This window comes from Trifolium pratense, linkage group LG1, assembly GCF_020283565.1.
Source record: "Trifolium pratense cultivar HEN17-A07 linkage group LG1, ARS_RC_1.1, whole genome shotgun sequence".
NCBI classification, from domain to species: domain Eukaryota; kingdom Viridiplantae; phylum Streptophyta; class Magnoliopsida; order Fabales; family Fabaceae; genus Trifolium; species Trifolium pratense.
In genome coordinates, this window is record NC_060059.1 from 37,938,423 (window position 1) to 37,963,801 (window position 25,379).

The following is a 25,379-nucleotide window of genomic DNA, read 5'->3' on the forward strand; positions in this document are numbered from 1 at the left end:
TGTATTTAATGGAACCAGGAATAAAAGTTGTAAGTTTAACCACAGTTTATTTTGTAGACTGAGAGTTTATAAAATCAACCCACTCCTTGCTTTAATTTCAAACTATGTATAGGTTTGAAGGAAAACACTGGGTTTGTAAAAATTTCCATATTTTGGATATAAATATAATGGTGGCTTCTAACACGAGGGAGCTATCAAATCCCTCACCGGTGAGGCACTTAAAAAATACCTTTAGATCAAATGGATGGTTATGATCTTTTAAAAAAAAGAAGAGAACACCTATAGATATTTACATTCAATTTTACCCTTAATATTATTCCTGATTTCGTATAACATGTTTCGTATAAGTTTTCTTTCATCACAACAAAAACAATTCTTCATCAAATCACATAAAGCATATGCAATCATAGCCATCTCCCTTAAGAAAACCCTAATTTCAACACTCTGACCCTCTTCTTCATCTTCCACCAATTCGGCAGTAATAATAGTTTTATTTACGGTAAAGCCAGCGATAGATTGTTGCTTCAGAGTTGAGATTATATTTCGAATACTTGATTTCGTGCCGTACACACACAAGCGAAGTGTGGAGTGAAGCGTAGTGTAAGTAATGAATGCCAGCGAACCTTGAATTTCCACCTCTGTTACAAGAAGAAGAAGAGCAGGCAGTACCAATTCAACCAACAGCAGTCAGTCACCGAACGAGAAAGATCTGTCTGTAAAAAGAGCAGAAATCCCAATCCCAAGGAAGGAAGGGAAGAAGAAGAAAGAGAGTAAAAAGGCGCTTTCACGATCTGTGACTGACTGACCCTCAGTAATGATAATGCTTGCTTGCTTATGTTCAAATTAATCTATCAGCGTGGGAGTGGGAAGGGAAGGGAAGGTTCAAAATATATAAAGTAGCCAATATAAATCAAAAACGGATTTGTAAACATGAAAGCTACTGTTACCATATCAGTATTATTATTTCATTTTACATTATCTATTACTAATATATTAAAATCGATTTTTGTTACTTCATGTATGAATATGATGATTTAAATTCCTTGTCAGTTTATAATAATGGATTGTGTGAATATTTTCAGTGATGGTATACGCCTTCTTATGGGTTTGTTAGTAAGGGCATAGATATGAAATTTGTTGATGATGAGGCATAGAATATGGGCGGTGTAGCTATGAGATGATGATGTGTTGGTTGGTTAGGCTTTAATATGGGTGTAGCTATATGAAGTTTATACTATGTTTTATGGTTTATCTAGACTCTCAAGTTCTTCTGAGTAGTCAAGATGCAAGTAGCAATTGTACTTTTCAAAGTTTAGAATTAGCTTCAAGAGCAGATGCAAAGAGCTATAAGTAATATTGGGAATGGAAGTCAGAAAGGGATGAAGAAAAGTTGAAAGACAGAACCAGATTGAGTATATGAGTGGTTTGTATGATCCTTCATTTTTCTGGAATGATCAAGGTAATCCTTTATTTTTATATAGGTTCATACAGTATTTCTTAAGGTCATGCTCACTGACTATAATGGTATTCAGCCGGATTCAACCGAGAAAAAGTGAATACATAATTTTACTTTGGAGCAAGTTCTTGCTCATAAAGATAAGTGTAGCAAATTTACTAATTATTTGTGTCATTACTTGCAGCCTCCAAAATTTCAATTCTATGATTCAAAGACACCTTTCTTCACTTCCCCGAGATTCTTACCACCCACCAGAGTAGAAAAATGCAAGGTATTCCCCGAGATTCTTACCACCCACCAAAGTAGAAAAATGCAAGGTATTGAATCTTTTTCATCTTCTATTTGGTATACGCCTTCTTATGGATTTTGCTATCTAGGATACCATGATGATGGGTGCTGATTAGTGATTACTATCAAACTGAGACTGAAATTGCATCTCTGCTGGCAGAAGCAAATGTCCTAGTTGGTGTTGGATTAGTGCTGCTTTGTTTCAATAGGAGCTAGCTGGGTGTCGATTGTTGAATTCATTAGTGAAGCTGTCTGTGTATTGTTGTGCTTCTGCTATGCTGGTTCTGTTTTGTGTTATAGAGGTCCAGCTTCATGATTTATATTTTGTTAGAGTAGGTGGTTGCATTATGGTTGTATTGATTTAGTACAGGGGCTGTACCAGTATTTTTGTTCCATTGTTGAAAGGGAGGAGTGTATTGTATCATACTGTTGTTTTCTGAACCAGCACTTTTTGTGCTTAGTTCACTTATTAATCTATTTTTGCTTTTCCAAAAAAAAAAAAATCATCCTAAATCCAACTATCCAAGTGACTATTTTTTGTTTTGTTATAAATCATTAAATGTAATGATGATGAAGTTAATTTAGTAGGAGATTTGGGAGCATAATTCAGTACTTCTAACACTGTTTCAGAGGTAGTTTTTGGCTTCATTTCCTTTTTATAATATTTGTTTGGTTTGTATTTCAAATCTGAACCAGCTTGTTTGATACAAAAACTGGATTTCTTATAGTGAATTGGTTTTGAACTGATTTTGATTTGAACCAGTCTCAAATTTGGTTTTTGTTTTGCCACCGTAAACATCAAAATGAGACATTAATATCAGATCTGGAATTCTCTTATCATCCTCTTCCTACGTATCCGAATGAAATCACAAATCGATTGCGATGCTTTAAATGCGACGGCGTCTGGTGGTCACGGTAGCAAATGGGTCTCGGAGAAGAACCTTAGTGGTGAAAGTTTACCGGTGAAGTTATTAAGGTCATATTTTTCTGTTGTTTCTTTCTTTCTCTCCTCTTTTATGTTGTTTCTGATTATTTCGTTCTTTTTTCAAATTGCAATAACTGGAACCCAAATTAAAAGCTTCACTTTCAGGTATCAACATAAGGATATCATATTTTTTGTATTTTCTGTCTACAAAAATTATTCTGATACTTGGATCTGTCATGAATGTTGAAATTTATATTTGTGCATCCTTAGTTTTCATCTATCTATACGAACTGTTGAAAATTGTTAGAATATGATCAATGATTTGTCTCTGTTTGATATGATGTATTATTCTTATACTTGGATCTGTCATGAATCTTTGATATCTAAAGTTAGAAAGAGATATATTGAGTTACTTGTTAAGATAATCTAGAGTAGATGTATAATTTGTCTCTGTTTGATATGATTTTAAATAACTGAAAAGTTATATGGGTGAAAAGAGAAAAGTGGAGATAAAATGTTAGAGATGCCATACTAATACTTTCAGCTCTTCCTGGTTCAAGAATAGATTCAAGTGATTTTTAGAAGATGCTAACAGAACTATGAGATGTGCAAAGGCTACTTCAACAAAGCTTTGATTCAGATGAGGAAGAGAAACAAGTTTAAATGAGACACTTGCATTTTATCATAGGTAAATGTATTTTAGTGACATTATTTATTGATGTATGTTTTAGTGAAGAATGTTGCTTTGAATTGGATTTTCTTGTTGATCCCTTTGTTGCTGTTATATGGTGGTTTTTGGTAAGTTATGCAGGCTAGTTTTGAGCATGCTAGTAGTGTTCTTGAGTATCTTTAAATACTTCAATTAATACATAATATATATTATGGCTTTGTTTAAATATCATGTCTTTACCACTTTCGTCAAGTGCAACTTAGATGCAGCACTCTCCTCGACAGAAAACAAGGCTGGACTGGGAGCGTGCATAAGGGTCGATAAAGGACAGTTTGTAGCAGCTATGACAGCAAGCATCAACGCAAAGTTTTCGGCAGCGGAAGCAGAAGCATGGTGTTTGCAGCAAAGTCTTCAATGGATATCAACACTTGGCTACACTAAGGTGTTGTTTGAAATGGATTGCAAGATGGTTGTTGATGATGTGCACAATAATCCTAATAACTCTATGGTTTACTCATCAATAAGTGTACATGCAGGGTTGAAAGATGATTTATAAACAATGACCAAGTTGGTTTTTGAAAAAATTTAGAGAATTTTATAGAAATTCAACAAGTTGTTAGTTTTGGTTTCTTCTATTGGATTTAATTATGAGACATTTCTGTCAAATTCTTAAGGTATAGCTAAAAACATAATAGAAACTTTCTAACTATTTTGATGATTTGCCAATCAGTTAGCTGAATAAAGAAACATCGACATAGGGAAATTGGATTGAAGAATAACCTCTAAGTTTTGCTCTTGGATTGTTCTAAATTTTTGTATCATGTTTCAGTCTCTCTGTCTGCAAATGATATACAGAGGATCACATTAAATCTGTTTGTTTAAAATTTTCAGGTCTGGAAGAATTATGTATGTGAGGTATCTGAATCGGGTATTTGCACTACAGTTGGTAGGGTGACCCCAGAAATTTACGCGCAATTCGCAGCCGCAGCTAAGGAAAGCTATGCATTGGAACATTATGCTCCACTCTTACTTAGCCTTCAGAATTGCAATTTTGTCAGGGATGCATTCACTGGAATAACTTCAAGTCACTGTCCTCCATTAAAGCATTAGTGAAGTGTCTGTGAAGCTATCCTTAAAAGAAAAAATAAAGAGCAGATTTAACAAGAACCAGAATAGCACAAATTTAGTATTGCCAAATGCAATTAGTGAAGTATAGATTGTAAAATAGAATATTTGTTGATAAAGAAGCAAGCTACTATTGTTTTTACTGTACTCTATATACTAAAGGAATAAGCAAAGGTGGAGCGAAGCTGCCGCCTGAGTTAGAAGTTAATAGAAAACCTAGTGTACTACTTAGTTTGTTCATATACATATATATAATACTTGTCATTTTCTTGTTTACATTTCCAGCAAAAATAGATAAATGAATAATGTGTTCTCCACATTTTTTACACCAAGGTATAAGAAACAAAAACTATGGGGGAAGAGATGAGTACAAGAGCGAATGCTGTGAAAAAATAATGCCAAAACAAGGGAGTATAACAATATACAGATTCATGTTCACAACTGTAAGAGGCATCTAAGTGTGAGCTTGGATTCACTGCTGATTTCATAAAATCGCGGATATACAGAGAATTGTTGATATTAAAAACTTGTATGTAACTCAACTCTTTAATCATAAAGCAAGTATGATCAACGATTTTATGCACCATAAGTGCTAATAAGCAAAAGTAAAATGATACATCCAAGATTGCTAAACATCAAACAACACCTTTGCATGAAACAATGACATTGTTAAAAACTTCACTAAATAAACTCAAAGTTTAAACCATGTTGAAAAAAGAAAAGAGTGCGGTGTAAAACAACAATAAGCAAAACTAACCAAAGTAATCGAAAAACAAAAAAACATAGGAAAAATGGAAAACAGATTAACCCATTGTAGACATGCCTACAATGTCCTAGCAAAAACTAATTGAAACTTTTGGATTTCTAGGCATTATTGATATTATTATGCCAAGCCTTTCTAGCCTTTTCCACCAGGATGTCTTTGTGTTCATTATGATCACCCAACAACAAATCCATTGCCGCCTTCATTCTAACAACATCTTCTTTCAGCTGTTACAATTAATTGATAATATTAGTGTTGATAGAAAGACTTAATATTACATAAATAATTTACCATTTTAAGTTAAAGATACCCACCATGACATGAATGTTTGGTGTAAAGGACGAACCCATTGCTAACCACTGTAAGACCCACACCGCAGAGTGCTGACTGTTTATTCAAAATGTACAAATATCACATTCACATGTGTTTGGAAGGTGAATATATATATATATATATATATATATATATATGTGTGTGTGGAAATCGAATATACATCTATTAAAATAAATTAAATATTTTGTTACCAAAATCCTTCAGAAACAAGTCCTACAGGGTCAGCCATATCCCAATTGTCTTTGTCCACTTCACGTAGAAACTCTGGTGGATAGTAATTTGCTTGCGCCATAGTTTGTACCATTTCGGTGATAACTTGCCACTACAAAATTCAAGTGGTAAAATCAAATAAGGTAATTAATAGATTAACAAAAAGTTCAAATACAAACTTTCACAAGTACTTTACCACTTTCTTAATGACCCCCTGTCTAGTTATAGTAGTTCTTGTTTCAAACCCCGGGTCAAGATGATACAATACTTGGTCGTCAACAGCAGCAACCATCAAAAACCAATTTCCAACACAATCGTCAATTGGAATATAAATCTAACAACATTATAGTATGCCACGTTAGACAAATCAAATGGATTCATAATATGTTTATCGTAAATTTAACACGCAGTGAAATCACAAGCCATACATGTTTAAGATTCTCGAAATGGGGCATCCAGTTCTTCCCATACTTTTCTATGAGCTCTTCAATGGTCACACCACCATATACATCTACCTATGAATATAAAAGAATTATGTAAAAAACTAATTTGTCTTTTTTTTTTTTTAATAGAAAAGTATACAGCCTACATAATTAGAAAATATTTTATATTGATAATCATACAGTAGTATAATTGTTATCATAATTAACAAATACATACGGCAAATGAAGGGGGGAGTGACCAAATAGTCTGTGATGCAGCATTCCTCTCCATCCAGTTCATCTTAAAGGACATCATGTGAATTATCTACAATCATTTAACATAATTATTACATGGCTGTAAATAATTATTTAACTTGTGACTTAGTAAGTGAAATTACCTCTCTATCAATTACTCTTCCAGGACACAAAGTCTGAAATTCCCTTCGCGAGCCTTTGAGGGTTTCAACCTTGAACAATTCCTCACTGAATGCATGAAAAATCAATTTTAAAGATACATACGTTGTCATTATTTGTCACCATGAAATTTGAAAACAATTACTGCTTAATAATCAACACCTGGGATCATTCTTATCATGGAAAACATAACATGAAACATATTCTTCCACTAGTTGAAGTTTCATTTCTTTTGTGGTTACGAAGTTGGTCTGAACAAGCTGTTAACAAGTAATCGATTACATAAGCAGTGTGAGAAAACAAAATATAGATAATATAGTTGACTGATATATGTTCACCTTAGACATTATCTTATTCTCATTAATCTCTAATTTAGGAACCTTTAAATGTCTCCCTATTGGTGAAGTTGAGAAAGACAATCTCTTTGACATTGTTGTATCGTTCCTCGTTGGAGATATCTTTTTCTTCGTCTATGACAAGTTAGTAATGTTCAGTTACTACAAAAATAATCAGTTCAACATAGAATCATTACAAACTGATTTTGTACCTTGCTTCCCTGTGAGCAGCTGGACTGAATGCTAGATTTTTTCATCTGGACTTTATAGTCATCATCATTGTCTGAATCTAGCAAGATGTAATTTGATGAAGATTTGGATTGGTTGTATGGAGACTTAGCCACACTTTTTTGTTCTGGGACCGAAGCTTTGTTTCTTTTGGCTACTGTAGGGACTTGACTCAAATTGGGTACGCTGGTTTTTGGTGCCTTTTGCAACATGGTTTCTATTAGGACCATTTTGCCTAACATGATGCTGACCATGTTTTTCATCTCATTCATTTGAGATGAATGAACCTGTCATGATTTGTTGTAATCAGTAACATAACATATAAGGATGGCCACTTTAAAGAACTTGTTTTTTTGAAAGATAAATAACTTGGAGATAAGTGAAAAAATACAAAGATTTGGGTAAACCTGCAGAATAGCCAATGCATCATCGACAGTTGATTTTAAATCTTTCATTGTATCAGGTACATCATAAGACTGTGGTTGAATATGGATAAACATGAACAAATCAGTTCAGTGCCGGACAAAGGAACCAAAACAATGAAAATAAGGACAAAATCTCAAATTGATAAGTAAGAATGGGATCAAAATAATATAGAAGCTTACCTCTTCTCTTGCAGCAGCTCTTTGATGTTTGATGGGCAAGTTACCCTTACCATTGTCTTTGATAGTCATTCTACCACCAGATATATTTGTGAACACAGAGGAGGAGAAGAGCAGAAGAGTTTTGTTTTTTCAACGAGAAGCAACTTGAATATATACAACTATTTTGCGGTTTACAAAACAAACGATCATCACCCTGCTTTAGAGAAATAATCGCACCACTTCCCCACTATCTCTATGATTTGTGATATACTTAAAAAGTGCACGATTTCAGTTTTCTCTGTTTTGACTTGGTCTTTTTTTTCCCTCTTCTTTTAGTTATCACTTACACTATGTTTGGATGCCCAAAGAGATAGTGAAGAGGGAAATAGTGAAGAGAGAAATAAAAGAGAGGAGAGATAGAAGAGAAATTGGATAGAAATTGTATATGGTTTGGATGAATAGAAAAGTGAGAAGAGAGAAATTAATAAAAATGGGAAAATAACAAATTTACCCTTTTTACAAGAAAATAAACTAGTTAAATGAGGGTATTGTTGTAAAATTATTTATTTCACTTCTTGACACACAAATCTCTCCTAATATGGAGAGATTTGTTTTTGGCAGTTACTAACTATTACATTTCTCTCTTTCCTGATTTATCTCCTCATCCAAACTATAGAAATAGCCTATTTCTTTGCTATCTCTCTCTTTCTTATTTCTCTCTTTTGTAAATCAACCTAAACAAACGCAGTGTTAGGTTTGGATTACCGTAAAAAAAATATCACTTAGCTTGAATTACCGTAAAAAAAAATCACTTAGGTTGAATTGGATTTTGTTTTTTGTTACATAGGTCGAGTTGGAATGATACAAATGGTGTATTGGTAATACAAATAAGCTAGCTTATAGTTTATTATGGTACTTGTCGTTTATGAAAAGAAAGAAAAAAATGTTTCAAATTTATGTTATATTACTCAACTTATGAGGGTGTATTGGATTGAGATTTCAAAGGATTTTAAAAGACTTTTTTGTGGAAAAAGAATCTTGTGGTATTCAATCAAGACTTTTATAAAATATAAATAAATCTTGTGGTATTCAATTAAGAAAATTAAGATTTTTTTTTCAGGGCAACGAAATCAGTGGGTATTCAATTGAGATTTCTTATGACTTTTAAAAAGTCTCTAGGTATTCAAAAGTCTACCGATTTTGATGGATTTTTTTGTGAGATGGATTTTGAGAGACTTTTTTGTTGAGAATATAAATACTTTTGTCATTCAACAATCTCACTCAAACCCTCAAGACTTTTCTTTTCTTCTATAGACTTTTTTCTGCCGACAAAATTGGAGTTCACCTTCTTTCTTTTACAACCTCCTATACTTTTCAATCGTCTTGTTGAATGGCTATTATATATCATTCCAGTTTAAAATCCTTCATCGTATACATCCATAAGCAAGAATAAACAACCAAACTATATATGGTTCATTTCAATCTATGCCTGTGAAAAATTTCTGTAACATTATTTGCAACTTTTTGCAACCAAAAGGATAATTTGATACGAATTTGTCATAAAAAAGAAAAGTCTTCGTTATTTTTTTTCATTGTATATTGATTCGTTGATTTTGGTATATTGCAATTTCTGATAATTCGATACAACCAATTTCATCATAGTTGCTTTTTTTTTATGATTCATAGTTTTTTTTTTTCCTTTTTTGTTTTATTTGATTCATTGATTTTTTTTAAGGAATAATTCATTTTCATTGATTATTAATTATTGATTGATTCATTATTTAGAAGAAATTTGTATCGAATTTATTGAGTCATTAAAATCTTAAAAGTCTATATAGTACCTCAAAATCTCAAAAGTCTGTGTTATAAAATCTCACGAATTCTTGTGTTAGGAATCTTGATTGTAAAAGTCTTTCAAAAAAGTCTCACAAAATCAATACAATCTCACAAAGTCTTTTAAAATCCTCAAAATTTTTTTTGTCAAAATAGTCTTTTGAAATCTCAAATTCTCAATCCAATACACCCCCCTTAATCTCCAAGAAGGTAATTCGTATCCATATATTTTCTCACATAATCTCTCAAACAACAATATCTTCCTATATCCTCATCAAACAAACAAACAAAACTCTAACAAATATTCTCATTCTAATCCAATAAGGTTTTTGTGTGATCCGCGTTTTCTATTTTGTCTTATGTTATAGTGAGTTTGTTAATAAAAGATTTTTACAGTTAAAAAATGTCTTATATCATGGAGAGTTTGTTAATAAAATATTGTTGCTATTATGAAAAGTTAACACCAATTTTTTTTATCCTCTTTATATATAGGTATAGATTTCCACCTCGTATCTCAGTATTTTATATCTACTTTTAATATAATAAAATTAATTACTACCAAAGTTACTACCAAAGTGCCAAATTATCTCCTTATCAGATGGATCAAATTTAACACCTTTTGGTAAGCCCGGCCACTCTTTTGCAAGCTTACAACATAAAAACAAAATTAAATGTCAAATTTTTTTATAACAATTAACTGCTATGCATACATAGATAGGATATATAGATAAAAAAGAATGAAGTTTCAATATTTGTAACAGACGACATTGTTGCTTTTAAAACCCCAGCAATGTACCATGACAGGTCCAACAAATTGTGCAGATATTGTAGTTAGTAACTATAACCCACGAGTTCATGTTACAAGTATCTAATTTGGTCTACAAATACCATCAGGCACAATATGAGAATGACAAAGTATGAAAGAGATTGCATATGTAATTAATTCATGGGTTCCTCTTCACCAGAAGTTTAGTAACATTATTATATCGGTTACTCAACAGGTGTGAAACATTGAAAGTACCAATATACCCACAACAAATAAAAAATAATTTAGACAATTAGATTTTTTGAGAGTTTTCCCCCAAAATTGCAATAGCAGCCATCAAACCGCTGTGATACCGGGATTGCGCCACTTTTCAGCCGCTATTGCCTCAACCCTCAATGGCACTTCGCGGGACTATAGCACGATTTTGACTAGATAGCTTAACCCCATTCCTGTCTAAAGACAATGTGCCTTATTTCTGTTGACAAACTCCCTAAATAACCCATTAACTATCAAGTACAAAACTAGAGACAAGGAATGTTGAAAGTGAATATAATGTACAATATGAATTAACCTAATATAAGACGCAACTTCCATCGCATAACAATGTATCTAAAATATTATCAGGAAAAGTAGCAATTTTCCTTTTAGAAAATACACATACATTACTATTGTCAACCAACCATGATGGCCTGCATATACACAAGAGCAGGCTGCTGCTGATAAAACACCTAAACTAACAACTTGCACAAAAACACAAACATTCAAACATATAACATGAAACATCGCAAAGACAAACTAATCCAACTTAGAAATCTAACATGATCACAAAAAAGCTATCAATTTTCACAAGATACTAGGTAACCTCAATATTGTAACAAAACAGTTTCATCTTGTACTACGATGTTTGAAATGGAAAATCAACTGAAAACTGAGCATGATAATCAAATCAAAGATATTGTAAGTAAACGAAGGTTACATACCCAGCCATAGATGAAGTCAAAAGATTCAAAAACCTATTTTTTAGGTTTTTGTTTCGTTCTGTCTGTCTTTCTCAGAAACCTGCTAAATAGTGCAAGTAAGAAATAAACAAAGCACTTTTGTTTATTTTTGAATTAACACAGAAAAGAGAATATAATAATTTCATATTTTGGAATTGGCGGTGCCTAATGATCTATGGAGACAAGACGAGTCAATTTTGGAATGGGTGGAAGATGAAGAAGAGAGCCAGAGTTTTGAAATTAGGGTTTTGTTAAGGAAGATGGCTATGATTGCAGATGCTTTTGTGATTTGATGAAGACTTGTTTTTGTTGTGGATTGCACATGGATGAAAAAGAAACTTATACGAAACATGTTATACGAAATTAAGAATAATATTGAGGGTAAAATTGAATGTAGATATCTATAGGTGTTTTCCTTTTTTTTTAAAAAGATCTTAACCATCCATTTAATCTAACGGTATTTTTTAAGTGCCTCACCGGTGAGGGATTTGATAGCTCCCTCATGTTAGAAGCCACCTATGAATATATATATTTTTCTTCAATTATATATTAATTAAACATATTTTTTTTATATCATTTTGAATTTATAAGTTAGTTCAACCGTTAATTTTATTAAATACTACAAATTCAATCATATAGTTTATTTGCAATAAGCTAAAAACTAGCTTATAAGTTACACGTTATAAGCCCATCTTCTATAAGTTAGTTTATCAGCTATCCGCTATTTTTTACCAAACAAAAACTTAGTAAGTGAAATACCAAATACCCCTGAAATTGCACAATTCGTCAAATATCTCCTGAAATTTTCGAAATGTAAATAGGCCTAAATTTGTAAAATGTCTATCAAATAACCTCTGCTCCGTTTACTTCGTCTGTTGTGATAAGATGATCGTTAATTGTATACGTGACACCTACCAACGTGATGCCACATCTAAGGGTGTTTGTGGTGCGGGTTGGTTCGGTTTTGAGCATAAAAGTCATCCAAACTGTGAGACAAAAATGCTTGTGGTCCGGATTGGTTTAGTTTGTTTTTAAAAAGTTATTCAAACCAAACCAAACCGTACGGTTAAGAATTAAAATGATCCGTCCAATTCAAACTAAATGCCATTTTTTACGATTTTCAATTTAAATCGGTTAGGATTTCTAATTTTACCCAATAGGGCATGATTGACTAAAACTGGTTATAGAGATATGGACAATTCAGGTGGTTTAATCAGTTACTTTCTCACTTCAACTGTGTTCCGTTCCTTTCAGTCTTTCACCAAAAAGAAACTGTTTCGTTCCTTTTCACAGTCACCGCTGCAACCAAATGCATCTTCAGAAGCCTCATCGCATACTATTCTCCCTTCGTCCATTTCTATCATCTACCCTCAAACCAAACCCTAACCCTAATCCCATTCCTTCATCTCCATTCTCTTCTTCTTCAATCCCAACACCAAACTCCAATTTCTCCCCCAACGATTTCTCCCTCATTTCCAATCTCTTCACCAACCCATCCATCTCACCCGGTTCATCTCTCCACACCCAACTCACCCTTACCGGAATCAAACCAACTTCCCCTCTTCTCTGTGCCGTCTTCGATGACTTTGCCTCCTCGCCGAAACTACTTCACTCGCTTTATCTCTGGGCTGAGAATCAACCCGGGTTTAAACCCGATTCGACTCTTTTTAGTTCGGTCATCAAATCTCTTACGAATAATAGGGAGTTTCATTCTGCTTGGAGTATTGTTCTTAATCAAATTGATAGAGACCATGGAGATGACGAGAAGTTGGTTAATATTGGTACATTTGCTATCATGTTTCAACGTTATGCTCGCGCAGGTAGTAGAAATGATTTCTGTTAGGTTTTTATTTTTATTTGGATTAGGGTTTAGAGTTTTTTTTATAAGCAATGTTAGTTGTTAGTATTACAATGTTATGTTAGTTTTTTCTCCTTTTGGCAGGACTTGAACCCTGGATCTCCCGCTCCTTAACCCTTAACTCAACTAGTTTAACCAGTTGAGCTACCCATCCCACCCCATTAGGGTTTAGAGTTTGATTCAACTTGAGGCGTTTTGTTAACTTGATTATAGGCCTCATAAGTGTTTTTGTAAGCTATTGTGGAGAGTATGAAAATAACGTTAGAAACACTTATCGACATATCAAAAACTATTTTCATGGAATGAGATGAAAACAGCCTATGAACATGTCATATGTTGTTTTCATAAGTTCTTTCAAACAATCTCACAAGTGCTTGTGGCAATAGATAAGCTCAAATAAGTCAATCAAGACAGAGTCAGTCGTAGAAGTGCGTATGCTAGTACATGATTCAAATAAGTCAATCCAATAGTCCCATTCTGAAATTGAGTTTATAGAATGATTTTAGCTGAAAATATTTAAAGATGATTTTGGTACAAGTTTGGATTTGTTGATGAAAATTAATTATTGACATTGGTATGTAAATATTGCTGACGAATTTAATGAACATCAAATTATGAGAATAATTTTGTTTTTGACTTCAAAAACAACAAAACAATCATCGTTTTACTTTTGAAGTTGGGTGACAAAACCATGCAATTTAGGTTTTCAAACTGTTCAATAATCTATTTGAATTTGGTTAATCGCAAATGATAGTGTACTTTTGCCAATTATTCTATTACTTTATGTAGTGAGGAACCAATTTTTTAATAAATGTATAAATTTTGTAGGTATGCCCAAGGAAGCTATTAGGACATTTGAGTTTGTAAAAGATAAGAAGTCAATTATGAATTCGGTCTCAGAAATGCGTTTTTTTGAGAAATTGGTTTCTGCACTTTGCAGTGATGGATATTGTACGGAAGCTTCAGAGTATTTCCTTAGGACAAAGGAGACAGACCCGGGTTGGGTTCCTTCGGTTCGGGTTTATAACGTAATGTTAAATGGATGGTTTCGTGCGAGAAAATTCAAACATGCTGAGAGGCTTTGGGAAGAGATGAAGAATGAGAATGTGAGACCTTCTGCTGTGACATATGATACTCTTGTGAAACTATACTGTCAGATGGGTTGTGTTGAAAAGGCGCTTAAGATGATTGGTGAAATGACCAAAGAGGGAATTGAACCAAATACAACTGTATATAACCCCATAATTGATGCATTGGCAGGAGCTGGGAGATTTGAAGAGGCTTTGGGTATGATGGAGCGTTTTCATGTTTTGCAAATTGGTCCTGATCTCTCTACTTACAATTCTCTGGTGAAGGGTTTTTGCAAGGCAAGAGATCTTGAAGGTGTTAAGAAAATTCTTAAAAACATGATTGAATCTGGACATGACCCGGATCGTCTAACATACCATCTTGTGTTAAAGATGTTATGTTTAGAGGAGAAGTTAGAGTTGGCAGTTCAGGTTAGCAAGCAAATGAGGCATAAAGGACATGGCATGAATTTGGCTACGAGTACAATGTTAACTCATTTGCTATGCAAAATGAATAAGTTGGAAGACGCTTTTGCAGAATTTGAGGACATGATAAGAAGAGGTTTAATTCCTCAATATCTTACATTTCAAAAATTGAATGTTGAGTTAATGAAACAAGGTATGACTGAGATGGCTCAAAAACTTTGCCAATTGATGTCTTCTGTTCCCCATTCTACCAACTTGCCAAGTACTTATGGTGAAGTTAGAGATGATGCAAATGCACGTAAGAAACCTATAAATCAGAAAGCCAAAGCATGTTCTGATTGCTGAAGGACTCTGATAGATATTTGGCAAGTGTGCCAAAATTGTCGAGTAATAAAATCTTTGTATCCACAAAGATGGTGATTAACTAGAAAACTTATCAATTACAATTGTACTTAGTAATAAAATAGGGGGTTTGCATAAGATTTTGGTTTGAAAATTAGAAGGTAAATTAGATTAAAATTAACAATGATTAGAAATTGATTAAAAATTTCGAATCCCCTCTTTTCACTACTTAATAATAAAGACTTGGTGTTTGGAATGGTCGCAATCTCTCAATAGGCGGAAGAGTCACTGTCATCAATTTGGTAATCTCTAGTTTACCTCTATTTTCTCGTTTTTCAAGGCACCAGTGTGTGTGTTAAAGGAGTTGGTTAGTATTCAAAGATCTTTCTTGTGGGGAGGTGGTTTGGATAGCAAGAAATTGTGTTGCGATAGTTGGGAAAGAATATGTCAACCAAAGGATAATGAAGGTTTGGGAATTAGAAACTTAAGAGTTATTTAATTCTTCTCTTTTGAGTAAATGGAAGTGGAGGTGTTTGAATGAGTCACTAGCTCCTTGGAATCAACTTTTGAAATTTCATTATTGCTCTTTCGCCGCCAATGTTTTGTGTGGGGAAGGTTCAGCGGGACTCAAACATGCGTCAATTTGGTGGCGCGATATTTGCAAGGTTGGCAATGCAATAGAAGGGGACTGTTTTGGTATTAATGTTAATAATATTGTTGGAGATGACAAAGAACTTGGCTTTTGGAAAGAAAAATGGTTATGTTCGGGACCTTTACGCGAACTGTTCCCATCATTGTTTATTCTTTCAACACAACAAGACGCTTGCATCACGGATATGGGTTTATGGGTAAACAATACATGGATATGGAATCTGTCATGGACAGCAGTGCTGCCAGCAGTTGATTATGCAGCAGAGGGTGAGTTGCTGCTGTTGCTGGAAGATGTGTGATAGGATCAATATTGTATTGCTAACACAAATCACAAAATAGCAGACAAATAGGGAAAACTGGTATATTTATTTTTAGTAATATAAATAGCTAAAGTTCATATGGGATTCAGCCAACTATTACAGAGATGAAAGAAAAGGAAAAAAACGATAAAGACTGTAAAAGGTAGGTAAGGCAATTCGAGAAGCCTTGGATCTCCCAGAGTAGTAACAATACTGACAAAATATCTGAATGATTATTCCCCATCGTAAACTCCATAATTATAGTATCTAAATTCTATTTTCTCTCTCTGCCACCTGGCATAGTCATCCAAAAACCACTGAGTTTGTTGCTATCATTTAGGAGTGATTCCCTCCTCCTTTCTTATTGTGCTTACGTGTATAAACTATGTCATACTTATCAATACCCCCTCCTTCAAAACTCTCCTTGACCTCAAGGAGAAATCCGGGAAACTCTTTCCTCATTTTCTCAACTGATTCCCATGAATTCTCAAATTCTGGTAGCCCTTGCCATTTCACTAATACTTCCACTTCACCCTGCTCATTCCTCCTAGTATCCATTGCTTCTTCTGGCCCTGGCTCTAACTGCCACTGCTCATTCATACAAGCAGGTAGAGGTTGAGATTCTACATTAGGAGAGATAGCTTTCTTTAATAAAGAAGCATGAAAAACTGGATGTACCCTACTGTCATCAGGTAACTTCAGTTTATAAGCCACAACACCTATCTTCTGTTCTATCTCATAAGGCCCATAATATCTCGGGCTTAGTTTCTGATTAAATCTATTAGCCAACTTCTTTAACTTGTAAGGTTGGATCTTCAAATACACCATATCTCCTACTTGATACTCCACCTCTCTTCTATGTTTGTTGGCTTGTGCCCTCATCTGGTCTTGTGCCTTCAATAACTGTTCTTGCATTTCTCTCAACATAACATTCCTTTCTGCTGTAAGCTTGTTAACTTCCTCCATTGAAGAAAGACTCACATCACCTCTTATTAACACTGGTGGTACTCTCCCATACAAAGCCTCAAAGGGAGTGGATTTCAGAGATGCATGATAATTCGTATTATACCAATATTCTGCACACGCTAACCATCTAGGCCACTGCTTGGGTTGTCTACCAGTCAAGCATCTTAAATATGTTTCTAGACATCTATTCACTACCTCTGTTTGCCCATCTGACTGAGGGTGATAAGCACTGCTATACTTCAATCTTGTACCTGCCTGTTTGAAAACTTCTGCCCAAAATGAACTGAGGAAAACCTTGTCTCTGTCTGAGACAATAGAGCTGGGGAATCCATGAAGTCTCACTATTTCTTTGATAAATAGCTCTGCAATATCCTTAGCTGTGTAAGGATGCTTCACTGGCAAAAAATGAGCATATTTGGTTAGCCTATCTACCACTACCATTATGGTGTCAACCCCTTGTACCTTAGGTAGCCCACCTATGAAGTCCATAGATATGTCAGTCCAAACCTGTTTAGGTACCGGTAAAGGTTGAATCAAACCCCCATGACTCAGAGTTTGATACTTATTTCTCTGGCACACCTCACAAGCATCCACATATTCCTTAATATTCTTTCTCATACCCTCCTAATACACCACACTAGCAATTTTTTTGTAAGTCCTGAGATAGCCAGTGCAAAATCTCCACCCTTCATCTTTCTTTTTCACTAGCAAAACTGGACTGGAGAATGGGCTGGTACTGTGCCTTATGATACCAGCGTGCATCATTTCTTTGACAATCTTCTCTATCTCATTCTTTTGATAATACGGGTACCTATATGGCCTCAGATTAGGAATGTTGGCATCTGGCTTGAGCAGTATAGCATGATCATGCTCTCTAATTGGTGGTAATCCAGAGGGCATGTTAAAAACTGTAGCAAATTCATTAATCACCTTCCCCCATTCAGACCTATCTCCACCTTCTACTACTTCTGTTGCATCACCACTGATCGTGTGTATATAAAATCCCATCCCCTCATCAGGCAAAGCTTTAATCATTGTCTTCCAAGTTGCTTGACTGTTGCACATAGTTGGATCTCCTTGGATGGTGTATTTTTTTCCATCTAATTCACACTTCAGACAAAGATTGCTAAAATTAGCTTCTATGTTGCCCAAGCTTGCTAACCAGTCCATACCAAGCACCATTTCTGAACCACTCAGTTCCATAATGAAAAAATGTTGTTTAAATTCAACCCCTTGAATGTTGAATTGTAAACCTTCACACACACCATTGTTTCTCACCTTCTCCCCGTTCCCCACTTCGATGACATAGGTGGGTGTATCAACTACTGGCAATTTCAATTCTTTCACTAATCCAGATGTTATGAAATTACTAGTGGCATCTGAATCAATCAAGGTCCTCACTTGTCTTTCCCCTACTCTCACCCACACCTTGAAGGACTTGTTGGAAGTGAACCCTTCTCTGCTGTGTAATGACAACTGTAGGTTTTTTAACTCCCTTACTGGCTCTTCCTCTCCACTCTCCTCCTCTGCTATCAACTCCTTCTCTTCCTCACTACTCCAATCACATAGCCTCAAACTCATATGTTTGAACTTGCAAGTGTGATCTCTGCCCCATTTATCTCCACACTTGAAACACAGTCCTTTCTTATGCCTATCTTCCAACTCTGCCGAACTCAACCACTTGCCTTTGAAATTATCTCCACCTACAGCCCCCCTCTTATCACTATCTCTCTTGGCTCCTCCAAAATCACCAGGGTCTCTAAACTTTACTGCACCGCCTCTATCCTTCCATTCCCCCTTCTCCTTTCCTCCAGCTCCTCGTTTCATCAAAGCATCATTCTTTTCCTCCAACAACAGGGCACGATCCATAATTTCTGCTAAGTCTCGACAATCATAGAGCTTCAACTCAGCTTGAATTTCTTCTTTTAACCCATTTAAAAATATGCTATCCAACATTACTCTCTCTTCTCTTCTTACTGGAGCTACCAACGTTTCAAATTGCTCTCTAAACTCCATAACTGTCCCCTTTTGTTTCAGATTCAACAATGGACCAAGTGGGTTTTGAAGAATTCCTGGTTGGAATCTTCTAATCAGCGAGAGTTTAAACTCATCCCAAGTCCTTGATGCAGTTTGTTCTTCCCACCACACAAACCAATTTATGGCCTTATCCTCTAAGGCGATCACAGCTGCATCTAACTTATCACGAACGCGTACTTCATTCAAACGAAAATACCGTTCAATACGAACCAACCACCCATAAGCATCATCCCCTTTGAATATCGGGATCTCTAGCTTACGTCGGTGTCCCTGGTACCTGGGAAAACGAGGACGCGATTCTCCCGATACCATGCTACCGTCACTTCTATTGCCCTCCTCTGTAGGTGACGGTCTCCGACGTGTCCTTCCTTGCCTTTGTCGAGGTCGACTTCGCTCACGTAGTAACAATCGAATCTCATCCAAAGTATTTTCGACGTTACCCATCCTCTGTTCTAACGCATCAGCTCTCGCAGCTTCCATTATTGATGATAAAGATCAACAACAACCAAAGCTCTTGATACCAAATTGATAGGATCAATATTGTATTGCTAACACAAATCACAAAATAGCAGACAAATAGGGAAAACTGGTATATTTATTTTTAGTAATATAAATAGCTGAAGTTCATATGGGATTCAACCAACTATTACAGAGATGAAAGAAAAGGAAAAAAACGATAAAGACTGTAAAAGGTAGGTAAGGCAATTCGAGAAGCCTTGGATCTCCCAGAGCAGTAACAATACTGACAAAATATCTGAATGATTATTCCCCATCGTAAACTCCATAATTATAGTATCTAAATTCTATTTTCTCTCTCTGCCACTTGGCATAGTCATCCAAAAACCACTGAGTTTGTTGCTATCATTTAGGAGTGATTCCCTCCTCCTTTCTTATTGTGCTTACGTGTATAAACTATGTCATACTTATCAATGTGAAGTCGTGTAGGGTGAAGCCGGACAGACACCGCTGGATACCTCACGCAGCTGGTCTTTTTTTCGGTTCATTGGTGCTACTTGTTTTTGCAGAACAAGTTTGTGTTGGATGTCATTGATACAAACACGGAAAGGGCGTTGAAGATGCTTTGGTTGAATGATGTTCCGTCGAAAGTTAGCTTTTTTGGTTGGAGATTGTTGTTACAAAAACTACCGACACGTGAAGCTTTACATGACAAAGGGATTCTTACTAATTCTCATGACAGGTGCTATGTTTTATGTTTTATGGAGGAAGAAGATATCCAACATGTCTTTTTTAATTGTCAGTTTTCTATGCAAATTTGGAATCATATATATTGTTGGTTGGTTATCAATTTTATTCAGTTTGAAGCAGGATGACACCACTTTATTTTGTTTGGTAAAATAGCAAAAGGAAAATATCAGAAGTTCCGTCATCTTATATGCTTAGCTACAACATGGAGCATTTGACGATTGCGTAATAATATTGTGTTTAGAGGAGCTTGCGCTAGTGTGTCTTCCTTGATGGATCAAATTGTTTACATTTCTTAGTTGGTTTTGGTTCATAGGTTGGTTAGGGAGAAATATTACTGACTGGTGTAATAATTTCTTATGCTAGTCTTAAAATTCATTTATGGATGTGTCAAAAAAAAAATCATTTATGGAAATTCTTAAAATCCAGAAGATTGGAATTATGCACAGTATTTAAATGACGGAACCTGTCGAATTCTAGCATCTGTGTTTGTGTTAGCATTCCACTTTTCGCATTTCTAAGATACAACTCCAACACATTATTGGGGATTTCTGAAGCTTCTTTATCAACCACAACAACTAAATTTTTAGAAATGAATTTTTAGAAAATTTGGAGATTTTGATTTTTGAGTTTCAAAAAAATTGAGAAGAACATAAAACAAAGATTGATGCTACTCTGGGATGAAGATTCTTCATACATTTTTCAAATTTTTTTTTTTTTTTAAAAAAAGGATGTATATGGGCACATTATAAAATATAAATAACTTAAACATAAAAAAACAAAAAATATACGAAGTTTTCCGTGGTGCTAATGATTAATCTTCGCTCAAAAAATCTGTGCAGCAATCGTTTGGATTGACTTATTCCCCCGTCAGTCCATATGTAGAAACATTTGTCGGAGAGATCAATCGTTTGTATTGACTTATTCCACTGCCGGTGCATATGGTTAGTTTATGCCGATATGTATATCTTTGATTTTAAAAAAAAAAATAGTCAAGCCAAACCGGTTCAATGTGAATTCTGTTTTTTTTTTTAACTGAATTCTTGAGTCAGTAATCAAATTTACTTGAACTATCAAATTTCTCAGTTCAACTGTGTTACCCAAAGAAACTGTGTTCGTTCCCTTTCACATCTCTGCAACCAAAATGCATTCTCAGAAGCCTCATCGCATTTTATTCTCCCTTCGTCCATTGCTATCATCAACCTTCAAACCAAACCCTAACCCTAATCCCATTCCTTCGTCTCCATTCTCATCCTCTTCTTCCTCATGGCTTTCTCAACCCGGAAACCCACTCATCCACTGGCCATCACTCCCACCCACCCAAACCAAACCCGGTTCAACCCCAACCCTAAACCCCAACCCAAACTCCCCCACACCAAACCCCAATTTCTCCCCCAACGATTTCTCTCTCATTTCCAATCTCTTCACCAACTCATCCATCTCTCCCGGTTCATCTCTCCATACTGAACTTACCCTCACCGAAATCAAACCAACTTCCCCTCTCATCCGCGCCGTCTTCGATCACTTTGGCTCCTCTCCGAAACTACTTCACTCGCTTTATCTCTGGGCTGAGAATCAACCCGGGTTCAAACCGGATTCAGCTCTGTTTGATTCAGTCATCAACGTACTTGCGAAAATGAGGGAGTTTCATTCTGCTTGGAGTCTTGTTCTTGATCGAATTGATAGAGATGATGGAGAACAAGAAGAGAATTTGGTTTCTGTTGGTACTTTTGCTATCATGATTCGACGCTATGCTCGTGCAGGTAGTAGAAATGTTTGCTAAATTAGGTTTTCAATTTACGAATTTTGATTGCTCAAATTGAAGATTTTTTATTTGGATTAGAGTTTAGAGTTTGCATACTTGAGGTGTTTTGATAACTTGATTATATAGGCCTTGATAAATGCTTGTGTAAGTTATTTCTGTAACAAAAGATAAAATATAGTTTTCATATAAACTATAAGCTGTTTTTGTAAGCTATTGTGGAGAGTTTATGGAAATAAGGTGACAAATGCTTATGGACATATCAAACACTGTGTTCATAAGCTCTTCCAAATAGGTTGTGTTTGGCTGAACAACTTAATATGCAAACTACAACATAAGGGCTTATCACAGTTATTGTACACACTATAAGCTGTTTTAATAAGTTATTCTAGAGAGCTTATGGAAAGAGTTGAAAACAGCTTATGAACATGTCATAAGTTGTTTTCATAAGTTCTCACAACCAGTCTCACAAGTGCTTATTGCAGTGGATAAAGTCAAATAAGTCAATCCAAACAAACTCAGTCTTAGAAGTGTGTATGCCAGTAGACAATCATGATTCAAATATAATTCAATCAAATAATGAGTTTATACAATGATTTTAGTTTGAAAATATTTGAAGTCGATTTTGGTACAGGTAATGTTTGGATTTGTTGATGAAAATTAATTATTAACATTGGTGTGTAAATATTGCTGACTTGTTTATTTAACATTAAATTATGAGAATACTTTTATTTTTGATCCCAAAAACAACAAAACAAATCATCATTTTACTTTTGAAGTTGGGCGACACAACCATGCAATTTAGGTTTTTGAAAGTGTTCAATAATCTATTTGAAATTGGTTAATCACAAGTGTTAGTGTAGTTTTTCCATTATTCTCTTACTTTATGTAGTGAGGAACTAACTTTTTATTTATGTATAAATTTGTAGATATGCACAAGGCTGCTATTAGGACATTTGAGTTTGCAAAAGATAAGAAGACAATTTTGAATTCGGCATCGGAAATGAGTTTGTTTGAGATATTGATTGATGCACTTTGCAAAGAAGGGTTTTGTAGGGAAGCTTCAGAGTATTTTCTTAGGAGAAAGGAGACGGATCTGGGCTGGGTTCCTTCGGTTCGGGTTTATAACATAATGTTAAATGGATGGTTTCGAGCGAGGAAACTCAAACATGCTGAGAGACTTTGGGAAGAGATGAAGGAGGAGAATGTGAGACCTAGTGTTGTGACATATGGTACCCTCGTGGAAGGATACTGTCGGATGCGCCGTGTTGAAAAGGCGCTTGAGATGATTGGTGAAATGACCAAAGATGGAATTGAACCAAATGCAATTGTATATAACCCCATAATTGATGCATTGGCAGAAGCTGGGAGATTTAAAGAGGCTTTGGGTATGATGGAGCGTTTTCATGTTTTGAAAATAGGTCCTACTCTTTCAACTTATAATTCTCTAGTGAAGGGTTTTTGTAAGGCAGGAGATCTTGAAGGTGCAAGTAAAATTCTTAAAAAGATGATAAGTAGAGGGTTCCTTCCAATCCCCACTACTTATAATTACTTTTTTAGGTACTTTTCAAGATGTGGAAAAGTTGAGGAAGGGATGAACTTGTATACCAAGATGATTGAATCTGGTCATGATCCAGATCGTCTAACTTACCATCTTGTGTTGAAGATGTTATGTGAAGAGGAGAAGTTAGAGTTGGCAGTTCAAGTTAGCAAGGAAATGAGGCACAAAGGACATGACATGGACTTGGCTACGAGTACCATGTTAACTCATTTACTATGCAAAATGCATAAGTTGGAAGAGGCTTTTGCAGAATTTGAGGACATGATAAGAAGAGGTTTAATTCCTCAATATCTTACATTTCAAAAATTGAATGTTGAGTTAAAGAAACAAGGTATGACTGAAATGGCTCAAAAACTTTGCCAATTGATGTCGTCTGTTCCCCATTCTACCAACTTGCCAAATACATATGGTGAAGTCAGAGATGATGCACATGCACGTAGAAAATCTATAATTCAAAAAGCCAAAGCAGTTTCTGATTTGCTGAAGGACCCCAAAGAACTTGATAAGTTTAGAAGTTCATCAGAAAATGCTGTCTCAAGTGCATCTGCGAAAACGATAGAGGGTAGATAGAGGATACTGAGAAAACGATAGGTATAAGATGAACATCTGCGATGTCACTACCAGTAGGGAGGCAGTTGTTTTTGGACTGTTTGAAAGACATGGTAATCAGTTCACATTTCGCTGTGAAGAATCAGAGGGATCTATACAAATATGTCTGCTGTTCTTTATGCTATTGCTATTAGCAGGCAACACAGCAGTAGTCACTGAACTGATTCACTGTCGTCTAATCCACTCTAGCATATGCAAGCTAAATTTTGGATATTTATCAATGGAGATGGCAGTTACTGAAGTGAAATTCATCAGTTTCAGTCAGTCGCCTTATAGAGGCTGTGACTTTATTAGTCTTTGTTTTCAGTTGGAGCCATGCCTAATCCAGAAGATGTGACTGAAGATCAATATCTCGAGGGAATTTTTCTTTTTGCTGATAAATTTTCTAATCTAACCTGATGTCTCTCAGGTACTAATCTATGAATCACAATTACTCCATTTGAGAGAGAGTACCGGTACATATTCAGTACTGGGATGCGTATGGTACGCGTAAGGCACTGACCAAATCGGTACCATTTTTTTATTTTTTTTATTTTTTAATTTTTATACTGGATGCGCGCAGCAGGGTACTCGCGGGGTACACCAAACACACAAAATGCATTTTTTTTTCTTCGGTTTTTTATCAAGAAAGAGTGAAACTTGTAATGAAGGAACAACAAAAATGTAGGATATTGGTGGAGATGAATGAGATCTATTTGATAGAGCTGATATTTTTGAACTTGCCTGTCTTTCTCTCGATGAACCTGCACTAGAGGCTACACTTTTTCAGCAATTTACTTTTTAATTTTGATGTTTTTTTAGTTGTCATTTGAACAATTTAAATCAAGGTTGTCAGAATATAATTTTACGTCAACTTATTATAGTTAAGTGGAATCGAATCGTAGATTCAACTCGTAAACTAACTTGTAGAATTTACCTCATATTAAAATAAACATATATAATATATATTTTCTTTCACTCTCATCAGTTAAGTATGACTACATGCATGTATTTTAATAACAAATAGCGCAACAACTATATTCCATCAAGATATATAGTTTGTAAAGAAATAATATCCCTCATTCTTTTTTCACGTATTAAATATGCCTCTTTGAATCATGCATGTCATGTGAAATTGAATATTATATATGATTAAAATACAAAATGGTTATATATTTTAACCCCTCTTGTTTTATTTTATTTTTACGAAACCCCAATTATATTATGTATTTTTTTGTTGTTGATAATTATGTATCTTTTTTTGACAAT

At 34.9% G+C, this 25,379-nt stretch overlaps 4 protein-coding genes and 1 long non-coding RNA gene across 7 annotated transcripts; 3 read left to right on the forward strand and 2 right to left on the reverse strand.

The window, feature by feature from the left end:
* Positions 1 to 31: 31 nt before the first annotated feature.
* Positions 32 to 4,708, forward strand: LOC123914855. Of its 3 annotated transcripts, XR_006811856.1 has the most exons (4): positions 194 to 1,459; positions 1,641 to 3,357; positions 3,624 to 3,781; positions 4,231 to 4,708. It is a non-coding gene; the product is annotated as an uncharacterized LOC123914855 (long non-coding RNA). The 3 variants fall into 3 exon arrangements; XR_006811858.1 differs by having other exon boundaries at positions 32 to 1,459; positions 1,641 to 3,781; XR_006811857.1 differs by lacking the exon at positions 3,624 to 3,781.
* A 318-nt stretch (positions 4,709 to 5,026) lies between these two features.
* LOC123914848 lies at positions 5,027 to 8,109 on the reverse strand. The gene is made up of 12 exons (XM_045966017.1): positions 7,775 to 8,109; positions 7,577 to 7,645; positions 7,154 to 7,456; positions 6,945 to 7,076; positions 6,769 to 6,866; positions 6,591 to 6,675; positions 6,431 to 6,517; positions 6,199 to 6,285; positions 5,967 to 6,104; positions 5,752 to 5,882; positions 5,542 to 5,614; positions 5,027 to 5,454 (listed from the first exon to the last, which is right to left on the reverse strand). Exons 1-12 carry the CDS (start codon positions 7,841 to 7,843, stop codon positions 5,329 to 5,331), a joined length of 1,398 nt encoding a protein of 465 aa, XP_045821973.1. The 5' UTR covers positions 7,844 to 8,109; the 3' UTR covers positions 5,027 to 5,328.
* A 4,443-nt stretch (positions 8,110 to 12,552) lies between these two features.
* LOC123914863 (pentatricopeptide repeat-containing protein At5g11310, mitochondrial-like) lies at positions 12,553 to 20,656 on the forward strand. The gene is made up of 3 exons (XM_045966027.1): positions 12,553 to 13,170; positions 14,037 to 15,987; positions 19,928 to 20,656. The coding sequence occupies exons 1-2, from the start codon at positions 12,660 to 12,662 to the stop codon at positions 15,044 to 15,046; spliced, it is 1,521 nt and encodes a 506-aa protein (XP_045821983.1). The 5' UTR covers positions 12,553 to 12,659; the 3' UTR covers positions 15,047 to 15,987; positions 19,928 to 20,656.
* LOC123893785 lies at positions 17,584 to 19,476 on the reverse strand. Its single transcript, XM_045943585.1, has 2 exons — positions 18,937 to 19,476; positions 17,584 to 18,804 (listed from the first exon to the last, which is right to left on the reverse strand). The coding sequence occupies exons 1-2, from the start codon at positions 19,474 to 19,476 to the stop codon at positions 17,584 to 17,586; spliced, it is 1,761 nt and encodes a 586-aa protein (XP_045799541.1).
* A 605-nt stretch (positions 20,657 to 21,261) lies between the features above and the next one.
* LOC123914869 (pentatricopeptide repeat-containing protein At5g11310, mitochondrial) lies at positions 21,262 to 24,849 on the forward strand. The gene is made up of 2 exons (XM_045966033.1): positions 21,262 to 21,962; positions 22,891 to 24,849. Exons 1-2 carry the CDS (start codon positions 21,344 to 21,346, stop codon positions 24,090 to 24,092), a joined length of 1,821 nt encoding a protein of 606 aa, XP_045821989.1. The 5' UTR covers positions 21,262 to 21,343; the 3' UTR covers positions 24,093 to 24,849.
* The last annotated feature ends 530 nt before the right edge of the window (positions 24,850 to 25,379 follow it).

Excerpts from the sequence above, each read along its gene's own strand:
- LOC123914848 (XM_045966017.1), bottom strand. The coding sequence starts at position 7,843 with ATGACTATCAAAGACAATGGTAAGGGTAACTTGCCCATCAAACATCAA. Across the intron at positions 6,867-6,944 it reads AGAATAAGATAATGTCTAAG|CTTGTTCAGACCAACTTCGT; the intron begins GTGAACATATAT and ends ACTTGTTAACAG. Across the intron at positions 5,883-5,966 it reads AGGGGGTCATTAAGAAAGTG|TGGCAAGTTATCACCGAAAT; the intron begins GTAAAGTACTTG and ends TGAATTTTGTAG.
- LOC123914863 (XM_045966027.1), top strand. The coding sequence starts at position 12,660 with ATGCATCTTCAGAAGCCTCATCGCATACTATTCTCCCTTCGTCCATTT. Across the intron at positions 13,171-14,036 it reads TCAACGTTATGCTCGCGCAG|GTATGCCCAAGGAAGCTATT; the intron begins GTAGTAGAAATG and ends TAAATTTTGTAG.
- LOC123893785 (XM_045943585.1), bottom strand. The coding sequence starts at position 19,476 with ATGGAAGCTGCGAGAGCTGATGCGTTAGAACAGAGGATGGGTAACGTC. Across the intron at positions 18,805-18,936 it reads TTGAAACGTTGGTAGCTCCA|GAAAAGAATGATGCTTTGAT; the intron begins GTAAGAAGAGAA and ends CTGTTGTTGGAG.
- LOC123914869 (XM_045966033.1), top strand. The coding sequence starts at position 21,344 with ATGCATTCTCAGAAGCCTCATCGCATTTTATTCTCCCTTCGTCCATTG. Across the intron at positions 21,963-22,890 it reads TCGACGCTATGCTCGTGCAG|ATATGCACAAGGCTGCTATT; the intron begins GTAGTAGAAATG and ends ATAAATTTGTAG.